Here is a 15937-nt window from a genome sequence, read left to right on the forward strand (position 1 = left end):
GATGTTCCATGCATCAAATTCACCAATTTTGACATTATGACCATCAATCTTAATTTGGGGAGTGTATTCTAGAAAATTTGGGAATTGGAGTACTTGTAAAAAATTGCACACTCGGAGTTTGACAAGGAAATGACAACATATCCCTGAGAATTTAGAGAGGAAAGATGGATTACTTTCTAATGGAGAAATACAGAGTATTTAAGCGTGCACAAAAATTCCAACATAAATATCCCACATGAAAAAAATCTTCAACAATAATCTCTGCCAATCCAAAATTGGGCATATCTGTCTATCTCATCTGGCGCTGACGCCTGCTACCTACCCACCGTTGCCACGAATTTCATCGGTTGGCTGCCGCCGCCCGCCTGTTCCCGAAATCCTGCGTGCATCGTGAGCGGGAAAGCGGAGGCGCCCCAAAATTTTCGGGCTCCCAAATTTGCTCCCACCTGATTGGCCGAACCACACTTCCCACGGATCGCTCCTTCCAAAAGCGCATCAGGACCGTCCACTACCATCGCGATCCGACCACCGAACGCGTGCTCTCGTGGATCGATGGGCCCACCACCCCTCCGCACCGTTTAAATAGCCCGCCCCCCTCTCCGAATTTCCCATCACCCCCACATCTCCAAATCCCCAATCTAGCATCTCTCACCAAATCAATCTTCCCCGCCGCAAAGAGCGTTTGTTGGAAGCCATGGAAGTCTCAAGCACCCCAGCCGGGAAGGGTAAGAAGGGAGCGGCCGGGAGGAAGGTCGGCGGCCCCAGGAAGAAGGCCGTGACGCGATCCGTCAAGGCCGGGCTCCAGTTCCCCGTCGGCCGCGTCGGGCGACTCCTCAAGAAGGGCCGGTACGCCCAGCGCGTCGGCTCAGGCGCCCCCGTCTACCTCGCCGCCGTCCTCGAGTACCTCGCCGCTGAGGTACGCTTGCCCCGTTTCGAATGCTTTTCCCTTTTGATTTCCTATTTTCTGTGTCGCGGGTTTTTTGACGCCGCTGTGTTTGATTCTTGCGATTAGGTGCTGGAGCTTGCCGGGAACGCCGCGAGGGACAACAAGAAGAGCCGCATCATCCCCCGCCACGTGTTGCTCGCCATCAGGAACGACGAGGAGCTCGGAAAGCTGCTCGCCGGCGTCACCATTGCCCACGGTGGCGTGCTGCCCAACATTCACACCGTGCTTCTCCCTAAGAAGACCGCGGAGAAAGCCCCCAAGGAGGCTAAGGAGCCCAAGTCCCCGAAGAAAGCCGCCACCCCTAAGAAGGCAGCCAAGTCCCCTAAGAAGGCTTAGATAGATTCCATGGCTTGGCTTAAGCTCTAGTTGTTCATAGTGAGATGTTGGTGTTCCTCTAGCTATGTGGGGGTAAAGCCCGTGATATGTGTAACTGTGTTAATGAAGAACATCAGACATCGTTCTGATCTGCCTAGTTACCGTGTTCTCGCTGTTCTCTTCATATGACGGTGCTCTGGAAATTAACATCATCCCCTGCAACCCTTTATTATTTTGACAGTTCCCCTGTTTGTTTGCAGGGAGGAATAATCGAGAGTGTTAATGAACTTAGGTGCAGTAGTTGGGCTGAATGAAATCCTTTAACATTCTAGAATCAGTATATTCGGTTCTACGTTAGCCCTCAAGTCTCACCTTCAGTACTTCAGCCAGTGACCCAGTGTGCTCAGCGATGCACATAATCTGTTTGACGTTGTGGCCTCACAAAGCCGTACGATGTGTTCTTATCGAAGATCTCCGCACCTACACAAATCAGTGCATCTTTTCCAGTATCAATGTTAGAAGGCACAGTCGTAGCCATCATCTCTCAGTTTGGTCCAAATCGTTTGCCCTCTTGCAACCCTCAGAGGAGGCTTGAAAACCAAACTCTGGTGAATGACAATTCGTAAAGGATCATAAAACGTACAGGCAAATGCCCTTATAGTAACGTGCAGTTCTGCAGGCGATTTAATCATACATGATGGTTTGGCAATCGTTCCTGTCTGACATGATAAATGGCCTAATATGAAATCTATACTACACTTGCATAGCTTTCCTAACCTGATCTACAAGATGCTGATATACAGTACACACAAATGCTCAAGCATTTATCCCTCTACTACTGCTCCATTTTGATTATCCCCTGTTCTTTCACTACCCTTTTAAAGTTTTCCTTACAGATATTAACAGGATTGCGTTCTATAAACTCCAGATTTTCACCTTATCGTACAAAAAATACAGAGAAAGACACATTAGTATCCATGTTTATGATATAACTGAAAATCTGAACTAGGGCATCCTAAAAGGAAAGATGCTGCAACTATCAAGCACCGTAGGCCAATATGTTTATATTGCATTTGTTATAAAATTGTGTATAAAAAGTATTTCTGATATTTCCTATAAAGGGATGAACATGTGCACAAAACCCATTAATTATAGATTATTACTCCCTCGGGGCCATTTAAATTGTCTAGATACATCTGTATCTAGACGTGTTCTAGTGTGTAGGTTTGCTCATTTTATAAAAACCTCGCGTCAAAAATTATGGAACGGATGGAGTAGCTACCATATCATAGAGCGGTTCGCGCGTGTGCCAAACGTCTCGAGGAAAAAGGGTGATCGAGAGGGAGACGACGACACTGATTACTTGTGGACGCTGGTGAAACTGGCTTCCGCCTCCCTTCATCCACCACTCCGACGCTGATTACTTGTGGACGCTGGTGAAACTGGCTTCCGCCTCCCTTCATCCACCACTCCGACGGCCGGAGGAGAGGGGCAGATCATTGTTTCTCTTCCATAGTGTTCATACATGTGGACTCTTGGTTTCGTTTGGTGGCATTGATTTGGTGATGGTTGCACCGTGTCGAGTAAATTTACCTCGGCTTCCTCATCATTTTGACGACGTCCTTCATGGTGGTGTCGAGAAGGCTGTGGCCTTGTTTGCTCAAAGGTTGTTCGCGAAGGTTAGATTTATCGTTCATCGTGTTGCTGGTGCTTGCTGTTTTTTTGTAGCATCGCCAGCGGCCATGAAAAGATCATGGTCCAGGCCTGTTCATCGGCTCAAAAAGCGTCTTTGTCAATGGCGCTGCTCTGGATCTTGCATTGTTTGAGGCTAAGCTTCTCTTCTGACGAGCACCTTAGCATCGTCGGAGTTTGGTTGTGACTTTTGACTTTGATATGTGCATAGAATCATAAGATGCTATGTGTTATTCTTTTGTTGGAATCTTTTCTGCATTGCTTCTCACCTTCTTGGATTCTTGTCTTCTCATGGTCGTCTACTAGTTCCCATGTGTGTTTGTAGTAGTGGTACTCCGTTTGTTTAAAATGAAGCATGGTTACTTATAAATTAGATAACATATCAATTTGTAAAGATCCAAAAATGGCATGTGAAATGACCTTAATACCCCCTGACAAAATTACAATTCCTCTCAAGGTTTCTTTGGAACTTCTTCCACGAGGTCGCTGTCATTCCTAACGACAGGCCGACCGCTCCTCCGTCTTTCTCTTTCTTCATAGAACCACTGTTTTTTTTCTTCATAGTGCAATGAGTTGAGCTAGTGGATCTCGTGGGCAGAAGAAGGGTGGGTATATTACTAGTCTTGTTCTCCCTCTGATCAATAATAAGTGTCGGAGATTTAATACAAATTTATGATGGATCGGATGGTGTAGATCAAAGAATAAGACAATTTGTGATTGATTTGAACACCGATCACAATTCACAATTTTGCAAAGCTTTTAATTTCGACCGAACTGTTGACATCCATGACATCTGATCTTGTGCATGTTCCAAGAGGAGCAGAGCCAAGAATATTGTCCAAATAATGTTATGTGACAAATTATCAAATCTGAATAGTAAACATAGCATTGTGCCTTGCGGCCTATCCACCGTACAAACTGCGCCCTCACTCTTTTTTTCGGACTGAGATCCAGTACCCTGCTAGAGGCAGGGCACCGTGTGCCATGCCCCCTAACATCCAACGTTCGCTTTAATCCGACGGCCTCCAGCAAAACTAGCCCCATAACGACCAAGTCAACTAGCGCACGAGGGAAAAATCCCCTTCGCGGGTCTTCTCGCGCGAAACTGAAGCCGCTGCCGTCGCTCTCCCGCCGCCGGAGAGGGAGGGGAGCAAGCTCCACCGGCCACCATTCGATACTCCTCCCCGCTCCTACGGCTTCCTCCGCTGCGTCGGCTCCGATTACCTCCCCACCACGCAACTCCGACTCCCTCTCCGTTGCGGACACCTCCGACTCCCTCTCCGCTGTGCGCACCTCCGACGGCCTCCCCCATGCGACCCCTCCTCACCAGATCCATCCACTCCCTTGCGACCACTCCACCTGCTGTCTGGTAGCCGCCGCCAGCCTTATCCCTTCTCTTATAGTCGTGGCCATCGGGCTCCAGGCGTCAAAGGATTCCAACAGCAACATCGATGCAGGACGGGCATGGCGGTGGTCAGCCGTTGGCACCCTTTCAGGGACTTAGAACTGTGTAGCATGACAAAGGACTGAGATTCAGTTATGGGGCATGTTTTGCTGGAGGCCGTCGGATTAAAGTGGATGGTGGATGTTAGGGGCATGGCACACGGTGCCTGGATCTCAGTCTTTTTTTCAAGGTCTCTTCTTTATTTTTCTTGGTAGCCTCGACAATGGTGCGACGTGGGGACTAGAGATCCAACGGTCCACTAACGAGTCATATCGGACGCCCAAGATCGTTTGTGCATCACAGCCGTCCGTTCTCCCAACTTCCCAAGGATCCAACCGCCCACTAACCATTCACGCGGATCGACGGGCCCACCAACCCCTCGGGGCCGTTTAAATAGTCGCTCCACCGTCCCCTCGGTCACCAACACACAGCAATTCTCTCTGCCATTCCTGCCTTCCAAGAATTTTCCTGCGCAAGCTCTAGCAATGGACGTCTCAGGCACCGGAGCCGGGAAAGCGAAGAAGGGCGCGGCGGGGCGCAAGGCCGGCGGGCCGAGGAAGAAATCAGTCACTCGGTCCGTCAGGGCCGGGCTCCAGTTCCCCGTGGGCCGCATCGGGCGGTACCTGAAGAAGGGCCGCTACGCGCAGCGCGTCGGCACCGGCGCCCCCGTCTACATGGCCGCCGTCCTCGAGTACCTGGCCGCCGAGGTTCTCGAGCTCGCGGGCAACGCCGCCAGGGACAACAAGAAGTCCCGCATCATCCCGCGGCACGTGCTGCTCGCCGTCAGGAACGACGATGAGCTCGGGAAGCTGCTGGCCGGAGTCACCATCGCGCACGGCGGGGTGTTGCCCAAGATCAACCCGATTCTCCTCCCCAAGAAGACCGCGGAGAAGGCACCCAAGGAACCCAAGTCGCCGAAGAAGGCTGCTACTCCCAAGAAGGCCGACGCTAAATCCCCAAAGAAGGCGTAGATGCAGGTTCGATTGGTTAACTTCTAGATGGATATATTATGGATGGATGAGCCCCAGAGTAGTTGTGGGGCTGTTCGTCTTGTGGTGTGGTTGTACCTTGTGTTTGTAGTCTCTAATTGAACAAGAATGCCAAATATTGCTACATTCCAATTCACCGTTGATTCATCACATCGTACACAAGTCGTACAGGATTTGTCGTACGTGAGGTAATTCCGTTCTGCAATTTGATTTCAGTTCCGTAACCTGCATCGGGTCTTCCGTTCCTTGTATGAATATCATTCGGTCGCTTGGGCGGGTAATCGCGAATCCTTGTGCAAATTGTGGGCACATTGGCGCGTGTACTAGTAGTGGCCCGCCAGATACAGAGCCCTATGAATCCTTTGGCATGCTCGTGCAGATTAAAAAAGGGAAGTTAACGATTTCATCAACTGCGGATGCGGATGCAAAACAGGAGCGCCGTTTCATTTCTATTTATTTTTTGCGCTCACGTACTAGTAGTGGCCCGCCAGATAGTTTGGGAGATTTTTTCCCTCTCAAAGAAAAGAAGAAAATCCTATTCGAGGGAGATTTGTTGTTGCGGGAGCAGGGGTTTGGGTAGGGATCCCCCGATTCAGTAAAGAATGGAAATTCTCTTTCCTCAGGGAGACTCTGTTTAGATTGGGCAGGGGGCCCTACGGATTTACTCCACTTCCTTATCTTATTTCCGCATTATACCATTGAACTACACAATTGAGATTTGGACCATTTGGTACTACTTAAACCATCTGAAAATCTCCCCACAGATTCGATCCGCCCCATGATTCTTCGACCGGAGGGGAGAAGAATGCAGTGCGACGGAGGCCGCTCCATGGCGGCGGTGCTGGGCAACGACAACCTCCTGTACCAGATCCTGATCCACATGGACTACCCGACCTCCCTCATCTGCTGCGCCCTCGTCTCCAAGCAGTGGCTCCGCCACGCCTCCGACCCGGACTTCCTCTGCGTCTTCCCCGGCCGCGACCTCCTCGGCAACTACTCCCTCCTCGTGCTGCAGCGACTTCGCCAGCGGTGCGTTGTTGATGAAGACACACCTCACCTCGCGTGCTTCACGCCGGCGGCGTCCTCGTTTGACGTTTGGTAACTGTATCACCTTAAAAGACGGTGGATTAGATACTCTCGTTTTCAGATCAACTCTAGGTTTCAGATACGGTTTTCAGTTGATTCATGAAATTGTAGATCTCGGATACAGTTTTCAGTTGCCCGCCCAACTCACTCGAGTGGATTCAAGCGAAACAATACCGGCAAATCTTACCGCCAAAACGAAAAATTCAACAGATCCTCCTGGGTAGGCACTACGTGAGAGCATTCAATATTTTTCGTGTGCAGGTGTCATTGAGCCTTATGAACCTGTTTCTGGGCTGTATGCTGTCTCAAATTTCACCCGGCTAACTGATGGTCCACAAGCACCATCAGTTCATCATATTAACAGCAATGCTGCAATTTGACAACAAATATCAGCAGTTTAAGGCATGGCTATGCAATAAGTTCACATTACTCCATTGTGCTGAACTGAATGACAAACAAACCAAGCAAATTTAGCTACACGCCTACACCTTTCCTCTCCGTCGCAAATGAAGTCGTACATGAACAGAAACTGTCTAGGAAAACTGTAAAAAAACTTGGATAACAGGACGAGCATGCCGTCATTCTTTGGACTTATTCTCGACAACTAGATACCAATAAAGAAGCGCCTTTTGGCCAAGAAACACCATGTACTTCAGCAATGGTGCAGACATGATCTGACCTATCCAGTCCCACGTTCCTTTGCGATCTCCACAAAAAAATAGTCTCCCACATAGAATCTGACAAAAGAGGGAACTGTTTAAGAAAATTATCCAGGAATATCATTACACACAACAAATCAGGGGTAAATGAAAGCTGATATTACGTAGCATCTTGCTAAAATTGAAATGTGCACATGATAGTCATTTTAATTGATGGCATTTGCCATGCCAATCCAGAAATGTTCAGAATGAGATTAACATAATGCTAAAACGAAACCGCCACTAAGTGGAAAAACAGGAGGACTCAGGAATGGCAAATTAAAAGGATCTGGTTCGATTTCCAGCTTCTTGAATGAAATTTCTGAATTTCCAGTTCTTGATCCAAGGAAAGTGAGAGAAGGATCTAACGAGAGTATTCTTGACTTCCATCATACTTGCATGTAAAAGAATAAAAAAACAAGCGAAAAACATAAGTGTCCTCCAGATGGCTTCCACACTGGAGACTAGCTAATTTCCAGCAGGTTCTGACTTGGGTTGCACAACAAGCCTAGAAAATTGCTACGTAGCATTTAGGCAGGAAATGGTAGAAACCAATCTACAGCACTACTTAACATCGATTATGAATTTTGTGTTCTATTCCCATTATAAGTCTGGAAACTCATGCCGTGACTATCTACAGTGTGTTCAGCTATTCACTACAACTGGCGCAAAATAATAACCTGCCAAGGAATGTTTAAAAAACAAAGGATCGTTTTTTTTAAGTCTACTTAAAGCTATAATTCTCAAACAAAAAGTGTGCATGTAGAGTGGTGTTCTGTTTGCTTAATTTATCCTGCCACCTAGACTGTCCTTGGTGAAAAGTAGAGGATCAATACATACCAGTCTTTCCTTGCTGAAGCCGTGAAGGGATGTGCTCTTCACCCGCTCCATTGACATGGAGCAGAGCGCATGAAGCATTATAGATGACACTTAAATAAATCAAACATTGGTTGGATCAGATGTTTTGTTGTAGCAAGGTGAGATGAACATACAGGCTTAGGAGATGACATTACCTTATCTAGCAATGTACATGCTTTTCTCACCGTGTGCACAACGTTCTAGCCTCTAGGTAAAAAGCCTTATCTAATGCAATTCTCAATTAAGAGCCTATGAATGGAGGGCAGTAAGATGTGGCAACAAAATGGTAGGCTGAGATCGCAACGGCTAATCCTAATATGTGAAATAGTCAATACAGAAGCCAAAATAGCACTGAATCACAAATCAAGTTAGTTCAACCCCAATCTACCAGAAAAGATGTTCTTACTAGTCAACAAAAAAAAATCAAGACATGTTTCATATGAATAAATAAGAAAATACTTTAGGTAAAGAGCTAGCTTGTCACAGCATGATGCTTTATTCATCAATTGTGCTGAAACAGGTTGACATGTAGATCGTACAGTGATTTTTAGACTCAAGAGTGTTATGTCAATATGTGAGACACACTAGTAAAACTGTTAACAGTAAGGTGCCTTCTGACTTATTTAGCTAGTTCAGTTCAGACTGAAGAGTATCAACTTCAGCACAACTTCCTTTCAGATAAATGACAGCTTCAGTTATTAAATTTCTAAATGTGTCAAGATCAGCAAATAATGTTTGAAGGTTACAGGCAAAAATGGTGAGTAAACAGAGTGCATACCCTCCCATCCATTGCCTTAACAGCTTTCTGTGCCTCCACTTCTGATGAATATTTTACAAAACCAAATCCCTTTGGCCTTCCAGTTTGGTTGTCTCTCACTAATCGAGCTATATTTGATAACAAACAATAACGATGAATTCCAATTTCATACGGTAAACAACATCAAAGTCAGAACATAGTGTAGATACCTTCCTCAATGACACCAAATGGCGAGAAGACATCTTTAAGTTCTACCTTGGTTGTGTAAAATGACAACCCTACGAAAAACTGGATGGATAAGTATTTCATGTTGTAGGCTCGTAGCTGTCTTATATGAAATCCACTGTGCGCAGAACTTGTACAGCTTCAGTGCATAAATGGTAGATTATCAATGGGAAACTTTATCCATGACATAGAAAAATATGTGCATCTTCCCGAGCACAACATTTTTTTAGGGGAGCTCGGCGGGGCTCGGCTGTCGCAGCGGCGAGCGCTTGTGTGGGCGGCGGCACAATGACTGGAGCGGGCTCTACGAGGAGGACGAGATCTCTCTTCCTCTGCAGCTTCTTCCTCCCTGTGGCTTCCTACCCATCGATTCGGGCGGCTCTTTGTGGTTTTGCTGCGCCGGCCATCTGCAGCTCTGTACGGACGGGTCCGGCGCCGTTGCTCGGCTGGTAACCAGAGAGGGAAGAGGGCCATTGAGTGACTGACAATGAACGTCAGAGTGTGTTCTACCAAATGGACACAAAATCATAATGGTACTCAGCAAAGACACGATTGAAGAGTGTGTTTGAGCAAAAGGCAAGAAATAACGGTGTCAAGAGCAAATTTCCTCTTTTTTTTTAGTAAGACAAACTAGATATGAAAACAATCATCACAGATATCTCATCCAAGACAGTAAAGCGCCCTGAGCCCCTGAGTACACAACAGCAATAAGACTACTTTGCCACAAGCAACAAATTGTACTATAACATGTAAGTGTTAGATTCATTCATACACATGATCAATCAGCATATCATTACAAACACGTGATCTGTTCACAAAAGATGGCAAAAGACTACCATCGTTGTCATTGCTTTGTTTTACAATCCAAAGGAATCCTATTCTAAAGCACCTGATATCAGTAGCACTAAACCTTAGCTTAAAAAAAACAAAAAAAACAGTAGCACTAAACATTTCCTGGCACGCTAAAGCAATTGTTCACAAGGAAAGGGAGAAGCAAAGCCGAAGGGAACCAAACCAACTAGCGTTCATTCCATCCACCCAAACAACCAATCACAAGCTCGCAGAACACATTCAAGAGTTAAAAACAGTCTAAAAAAACTGCTACGGTGTCCTGCAGCACTAATTTATCACATATACACCTTCTCAAAATACAAAGCATTTTGCTCATACACCAGAGGATTGCAGAAACATGGATGAACTACATGGATTACTTGCTGCTTTTACAAATATCTCGGTGCTGAAACCCTTCGCGCCTACAAGCCGGGAGGCCAAACCAACCTACCTCCACGGATCATAACAACCACCCTGAGTTCTCTTCAATTCTCCATTCAAACCCTAGATCCTCAAATCATCAAAGCAAAATGCAAACAGAACACAGATTTCAGCAACCAGAAGGAATACAACTCAACATTCGTTACTTCAGATCAAAGCCGTCCATTACAACCGGCACAATTTACAAAGCAGGATATCTACCTAACGACACCCACGGACAGAACCGATGGAAACACAAGTGACAGAGAACATGACAGAGGAACCCTACATACATCTTCCTAGTTGCTGGTGAACTTGGTGACGGCCTTGGTGCCCTCGGAGACGGCATGCTTGGCGAGCTCGCCGGGGAGGACGAGACGAACGGAGGTCTGGATCTCCCGGGAGGTGATGGTGGGCTTCTTGTTGTACCGCGCCAGCTTGGCCGCCTCGCCGGCAAGCTTTTCAAAAATGTCGTTGATGAAGGAGTTCATGATCGACATGGCCTTGGAGGAGATGCCGATGTCCGGGTGCACCTGCTTGAGGACCTTGAAGATGTAGATCTTGTAGGACTCGACGCTCTTCTTGGCCTTCTTCCTCCCCTTCTTCTCGCCGCCCTCCTTGGCGGTCTTGGACGCCGGCAGCCGCTTCTCCGCCTTCGGTTTCTTGCCAGCGGGGGCCTTCTCCGCCTTCTCGGCCTTGTCCTCGGCCGCTGGCTTCTTCTCCGCCGGTTTCTTCTCTGCCTTGGGCGCCATCGATGGGTATTTCGGGTCTGGTTGGTTGGGGTCAGGGGAAATGGCGGCAGTGATTGCGTTGCAAGGGAGACTTTTCTTGGTGGGTAATGGAGGAGAAGAGGAGGGGACTGATATAGGAGCGCGCGGTGGGAGGTGATTGGCGGAGAGGGCAGGGACGCGGATCGGTGAGGTGGAGTCTGTCGCGGCGTTCGATTCCGGGAGCGGGCAATGAACGGTCGAGATATGTTTTATTTTTTCTGAATTTCGGCGGGCTAGTATGATCTTCGGATTTGGGAGGCCGGTTACGAAATATTCATGGCGCGTCTTATTTCGTTTTGCTTTTATTAGCTTTCTTGCCCGTGGGTATTTATCTCTAGCAGCCCGTTTGATGACCATGGTTTCATTTCATTTAGTAGAAATGAAATGAAATTCAATTTTTGATAGGATTTCATTTGGTTGAATTTGAATTTCTTGTCCAAAAATCATATTGTCTACCACATGAATTTGTAGAGTGAGAGATAATTCCAGAAAAATGATGGCTTTTGGAAAGAAATTGAGATTAGTTAATACTCTAGTTCAAATTCGTGCCAATCTTTATGTAATGGAGGGAGTAGTGCAATTCCATGAAATTTGAGATTAAATTCTTATGGCCAATTCGGTGCCCAACCAAACAAGTTTGTTTCTGGAATTCAAAATGAATTTCAGAATTTCTAGGCCCAAATGATGCGTGCCACACGAGATGTAGATGTCGTCTTTGTAATCAACTTGATTTGATATTTACGGTGTTCTTGTGTTGTGTTATAATCATGCATGTCGTGTTTTGTATTCTTTTGTGTTCTTGCCTCGGTAAGAGGTATTTGTCTCTTGATCTTCCTAAAAAATATATATCATGTGGGATTCTCTTCCTCCCTCTCCCCTTCTCGTGAGTTCCCAAAAAGAAAATCAGATAATCATGGAAAAACTGGCCAAGGCAAAGGCCCTACCCTTGTCGAATATTTAGAAATTTCGCTTAGGTCTTACTTTTATATATACTTCAAGTTGTTTATTTTTTGGGTTTTGGCATCCCTAATGATCATCTTTTCTACTCTACCTCCTTCTATAAATCTTTTTTGCCTCCGCCCTGCACGGAAGGAGAGTTGTTGTTGTTGTTGGTGGCGTACAGAGGAGACGGTGAGAGCATGCACCATGCAAAACGCTTAGAGAGATGCTTATAAAAAATAAACCTGTTTTATCTAAGCATTGGGGTCTATTTCTATAGCATAGGTGCTTAACTAAGCATCTTTGGTGCATAAATAAGCACCGGTGGTTAAAAATAAATTGACTTTTTTTCTCTAAGCACCTTCATTGTAGATGCTCTAACAAGGTAGATAGAGACAATGATGCTAAAAGCGAGGCGGACATATTTTGTGTGTTTCTTGGTGTGTATATCCATGCAATGCACAATGCAAGGTGATTAAGGAGGTGCCTATAAAATTAAACTGGTTTATCTTTAAGCACCAATGCTTATTTTTATATTAGAGGTGGCAACCTAAGCACTTGTCCTATAAGAAAAAAGGCACCGGCTTTTTTTTAGCACCCTGCATTGTACATACTCAGGTGGTCAAAACTTGAATAGGAGGTTTGAGAATTAAAATAGAAGTTGGGCATTCCGGGATCCCATTTACATTCATGCGTAGCGTACATATTGTTGATAATTGTATATTTCAAAGAGTAAAATACACCACTAGTCTATGAACTCGACAAAAAAGAACACTTTAGTCCACGAATTTAGAAAACGCACACTTAAACCCCTAAACTGGGACTACTGTGTCACTTTGGTCCAAAAATGGTTCGGCGAGGCTTAAACACGCCACGTAGTTGCCACATCAGCTTCGGCTAGGACCGCGGACCGCTACTCGATTTTCTCAGGATTGTTTTTTGCAAAATCACCATGCCCGAGCCGCCCCGCGAGGGGCAAGGCGGCCGCGCCTAGACGAGGATCCTAGGGCCCTGAGAACTACGCCGTTGCAAAAAAAAACCCTAAGTAAATCGAGTAGCAGCCCGCGGTCTTTGCCGAATCCGATGTGGCGGCCACGTGGCGTGTTTAAGCCTCACTGAACTGTTTTGGACTAAAGTGACACAGTAGTCCCAGTTTAGGGGTTTAAATGTGCGGCTTCCGAGTTCGTGGACTAAAGTGTCCATTTTTGCCGAGTTCATGGACTGGTGGTGTATTTTACTCTATTTCAAACTTAAAGTTTCTATGTGCCTTTTTATTTTGATCGGAGGCCCATACAAATTGGGAGGCGGCAACTGAGCAAAGAGCATATGGTGCCGAAAGAGAAGACAAATGTTAAACATGGAAAGTCTCATAGTGGAAGAGTTCGTATCCTGCCTGGATGGCTAGATGCATTTTTTGCTTGACACCTGGCGTGAGAGCATCCAAATATTGAAAGCACACGATTCAAAAAATCTGTTTGAATTATTACATACTACTTCCGTTCCATAATTCTTGTCTCAAATTTGCCTAAAAATGGACATATCTATCCTAAAAAACGTCTAAATATATGTAATATTTCGACAAGAATTATGAAACGGAGTGAGTAGTTTGATTTAGAGCCCAACCAGTAATTTGTTTTTTTATGTATTCCCTCAACTAAACACAAGAATCTGTTCAAAAATAGAACCATTCTGTTACGTTTCATTCCATTCTGAGAACCAAACACCATGTAAAGAGTTTGTCCGAAGAAGCCTGGCCGGGGTCCACAACGCCGCCGTACATCAGGCCGGGTCGGACCTATACGCCCAGAACCTGAACCAGGAGCGGGACGGGAGGACGGAGGTAGGGTTCTAGCCGCCGTTCCAACCATGGCCCTCTCGCCGTCTTCCTCCTCCCTGCTCCGCCGCCTTCTCCCCCTCTCCTCCACCCGCTCATCCGTACTTCGCGCCGCCTTCTGCACCTCCTCTTCGGGCCCCTCCCCCACCCCGACACCCCCGTCCTCCATCTTCGGCGACGACGCCGAGGTCAGCAACGTGCCGCCGCTCACCACCCCCAAGCTCTTCGTCAGCGGTAACGGCTCCCCACTCTGTGTTTGTGTTGCTTGTACCATATGCTGCTTGTGTGTTGGATTTCATTAGACTTGCTTGATATTCTCACTAAGTAATTGCACGCCGCAAAAATGAAGCTCTGTGCCTGTATGGCTGTATTAAGGGTGCAGGTGGGCTGGGGCTGCGGCCAAGCCATACCATACCGACTGCTTGCAAATGATGCGGGTCATCCGGCGGTTTGCAAATGCCACTTGCAGCTGAACCTACTAGATAAATCATTACTCTGTTATATGCAACTCTGCAGTTCAATATACAGTGTGCTACTCTATCAAAATTTACCAAAACTGCTGACGCCACATAAGCTTGCATAAATACAATTATAGAGTTTACATTAACATGGTCAGATAGAAACTAGAAATGTTTGCCAATAATACTGCAGTAAATGTTGCATGACATTTCTTAAACAAAAGCTTCCTTCACTCCTTCAGCATACATATTCTTCAAATAAAATCAGTATAGCATGCTCCTTCAGATCAAACCTGGGATGTTGCGGTGGTTACAGGTGGAATCTAGATAATCCTGTTTCCGAGATGCAAGAAATGCAAATGAAACTAACTTCAGTCAACCACAAGAACTGCATATGCACAGGCACATGTACACCTTCGATGAGAACTGTCATTTTTTCATGGAAAAAAACAAAAACTAATGTGACGTTGAAGCAATAAGATAGACATTCTTCCAGAATGATGGCACACGTCTATATGATGATGGGAATTCATGAGTTCACATGTCCGTCACTCAATGGGAATCCAAAATTACAGAACAGATTAAGTTTTGGAGCCTAACTTGCAGTATTAGGGAACCAGAAACAACCAAAGGCTCAGAGTGGTCTGATCAAGAAGTTCAACAAAATTGGGCAAACCCTTGCAGTTGGGGATCCAGTGGAGAGGAGTGTGGTGTGTGAGACTGACGACAGAGCTGGCAGCGCTATTATTGGCTGCAGCTTCTAGGAGGAAGGCCGTGGATCCAGCGGTGCCGCCGTCGAAGGTTTCGATGGGTAGAGATGGGAATCCAGGGTTCTTGTGGGGGTGGGGGTGGGGGTGAATATGTGATCCTGTGGTATATTTAGATGCCCTCTCGACAAAATAACCAGCCTGCATGAACCCAGTTGATGAAATGCTGTTGTCACAATGGCGCTTAGTGGGCTTGTTTTGCGGGGCGGGACAGTGGCTTAGCAGGCAATAACGCCCCACTTTCATCCTTTGTGAGTATGGTAATAAAGCAGCAACCCTGCTTTGCACTGTTTTTTTTTTCATGTTCATATAGTCACATATGCAATGCAAATGCAGGCCTTTCAAGGTTAACGACAGATGAGAAGCTTAAGAACGCATTTATTCCCTTCGGACAGGTCCTAGAAGGTAAAAAGGCCTGATTAGTAGTAATGTATTCTTTCATCATTCATCATCTTCACTGCTCATATGTTGTGTTTCTTTTCCTGTCTCGTGCAGCAAAAGTTATAACTGATAGAATTTCTGGGAGATCAAAGGGCTTCGGTTTTGTTAGGTATGTGAGTCTACAAGAAGCTGAGGCCGCACGACAGGGGATGAATGCCAAGTTTCTGGATGGATGGGTCATTTTTGTTGACCCTGCGAAACCAAGGGAGCAGAAGCCTGCTCCTCAGCCAGATTCCGCTTCCTCGCACACTGGCTTCACGACAAATAAAACTGTAGGATGGTGTGGTTAGTCGTGTAGCCTTTGTGCTCTATAACCTGACCTGTGCCTGGAGATGCTTTTCTTGGTGCGTTTTGGTAATCTAGTTCTAGCGGGCTAAATCAGAGTTTTTGTGCGGTTCATTGCTACTCATGAAAACATAGTGTGATAATGTGATGCTGATGATGTTATGGGGTTTTTAAATGGTTGC

At 46.2% G+C, this 15937-nt stretch overlaps 4 protein-coding genes across 4 annotated transcripts; 3 read left to right on the forward strand and 1 right to left on the reverse strand.

The window, feature by feature from the left end:
• Window positions 1-601: 601 nt before the first annotated feature.
• On the forward strand, window positions 602-1445 carry LOC100823199 (histone H2A). The gene is made up of 2 exons (XM_003558166.4): window positions 602-916; window positions 1013-1445. The coding sequence occupies exons 1-2, from the start codon at window positions 695-697 to the stop codon at window positions 1280-1282; spliced, it is 492 nt and encodes a 163-aa protein (XP_003558214.1). The 5' UTR covers window positions 602-694; the 3' UTR covers window positions 1283-1445.
• Window positions 1446-4800: 3355 nt separating this feature from the next.
• LOC100823508 (histone H2A) lies at window positions 4801-5518 on the forward strand. The gene has a single exon (XM_003558167.3). It carries the CDS (start codon window positions 4883-4885, stop codon window positions 5366-5368), a length of 486 nt encoding a protein of 161 aa, XP_003558215.1. The 5' UTR covers window positions 4801-4882; the 3' UTR covers window positions 5369-5518.
• A 4851-nt stretch (window positions 5519-10369) lies between these two features.
• LOC100823811 (histone H2B.1) lies at window positions 10370-11111 on the reverse strand. The gene has a single exon (XM_003558168.4). It carries the CDS (start codon window positions 11011-11013, stop codon window positions 10561-10563), a length of 453 nt encoding a protein of 150 aa, XP_003558216.1. The 5' UTR covers window positions 11014-11111; the 3' UTR covers window positions 10370-10560.
• Window positions 11112-13726: 2615 nt separating this feature from the next.
• Window positions 13727-15930, forward strand: LOC100824327 (organelle RRM domain-containing protein 2, mitochondrial). Its single transcript, XM_003558170.4, has 3 exons — window positions 13727-14038; window positions 15366-15434; window positions 15525-15930. The coding sequence occupies exons 1-3, from the start codon at window positions 13837-13839 to the stop codon at window positions 15758-15760; spliced, it is 507 nt and encodes a 168-aa protein (XP_003558218.1). The 5' UTR covers window positions 13727-13836; the 3' UTR covers window positions 15761-15930.
• The last annotated feature ends 7 nt before the right edge of the window (window positions 15931-15937 follow it).

The sequence above is a fragment of the Brachypodium distachyon genome, chromosome 1 (genome assembly GCF_000005505.3).
Source record: "Brachypodium distachyon strain Bd21 chromosome 1, Brachypodium_distachyon_v3.0, whole genome shotgun sequence".
NCBI classification, from domain to species: Eukaryota; Viridiplantae; Streptophyta; class Magnoliopsida; order Poales; family Poaceae; genus Brachypodium; species Brachypodium distachyon.

Bases quoted from the DNA above. Each gene is read 5' to 3' on its own strand.
- LOC100823508 (XM_003558167.3), top strand. From the start codon at position 4,883: ATGGACGTCTCAGGCACCGGAGCCGGGAAAGCGAAGAAGGGCGCGGCG.
- LOC100823199 (XM_003558166.4), top strand. From the start codon at position 695: ATGGAAGTCTCAAGCACCCCAGCCGGGAAGGGTAAGAAGGGAGCGGCC. The intron at 917-1,012 runs GTACGCTTGCCC...TCTTGCGATTAG, and splicing joins TCGAGTACCTCGCCGCTGAG to GTGCTGGAGCTTGCCGGGAA.
- LOC100824327 (XM_003558170.4), top strand. From the start codon at position 13,837: ATGGCCCTCTCGCCGTCTTCCTCCTCCCTGCTCCGCCGCCTTCTCCCC. The intron at 14,039-15,365 runs GTAACGGCTCCC...ATGCAAATGCAG, and splicing joins CCCCAAGCTCTTCGTCAGCG to GCCTTTCAAGGTTAACGACA. The intron at 15,435-15,524 runs GTAAAAAGGCCT...TGTCTCGTGCAG, and splicing joins CTTCGGACAGGTCCTAGAAG to CAAAAGTTATAACTGATAGA.
- LOC100823811 (XM_003558168.4), bottom strand. From the start codon at position 11,013: ATGGCGCCCAAGGCAGAGAAGAAACCGGCGGAGAAGAAGCCAGCGGCC.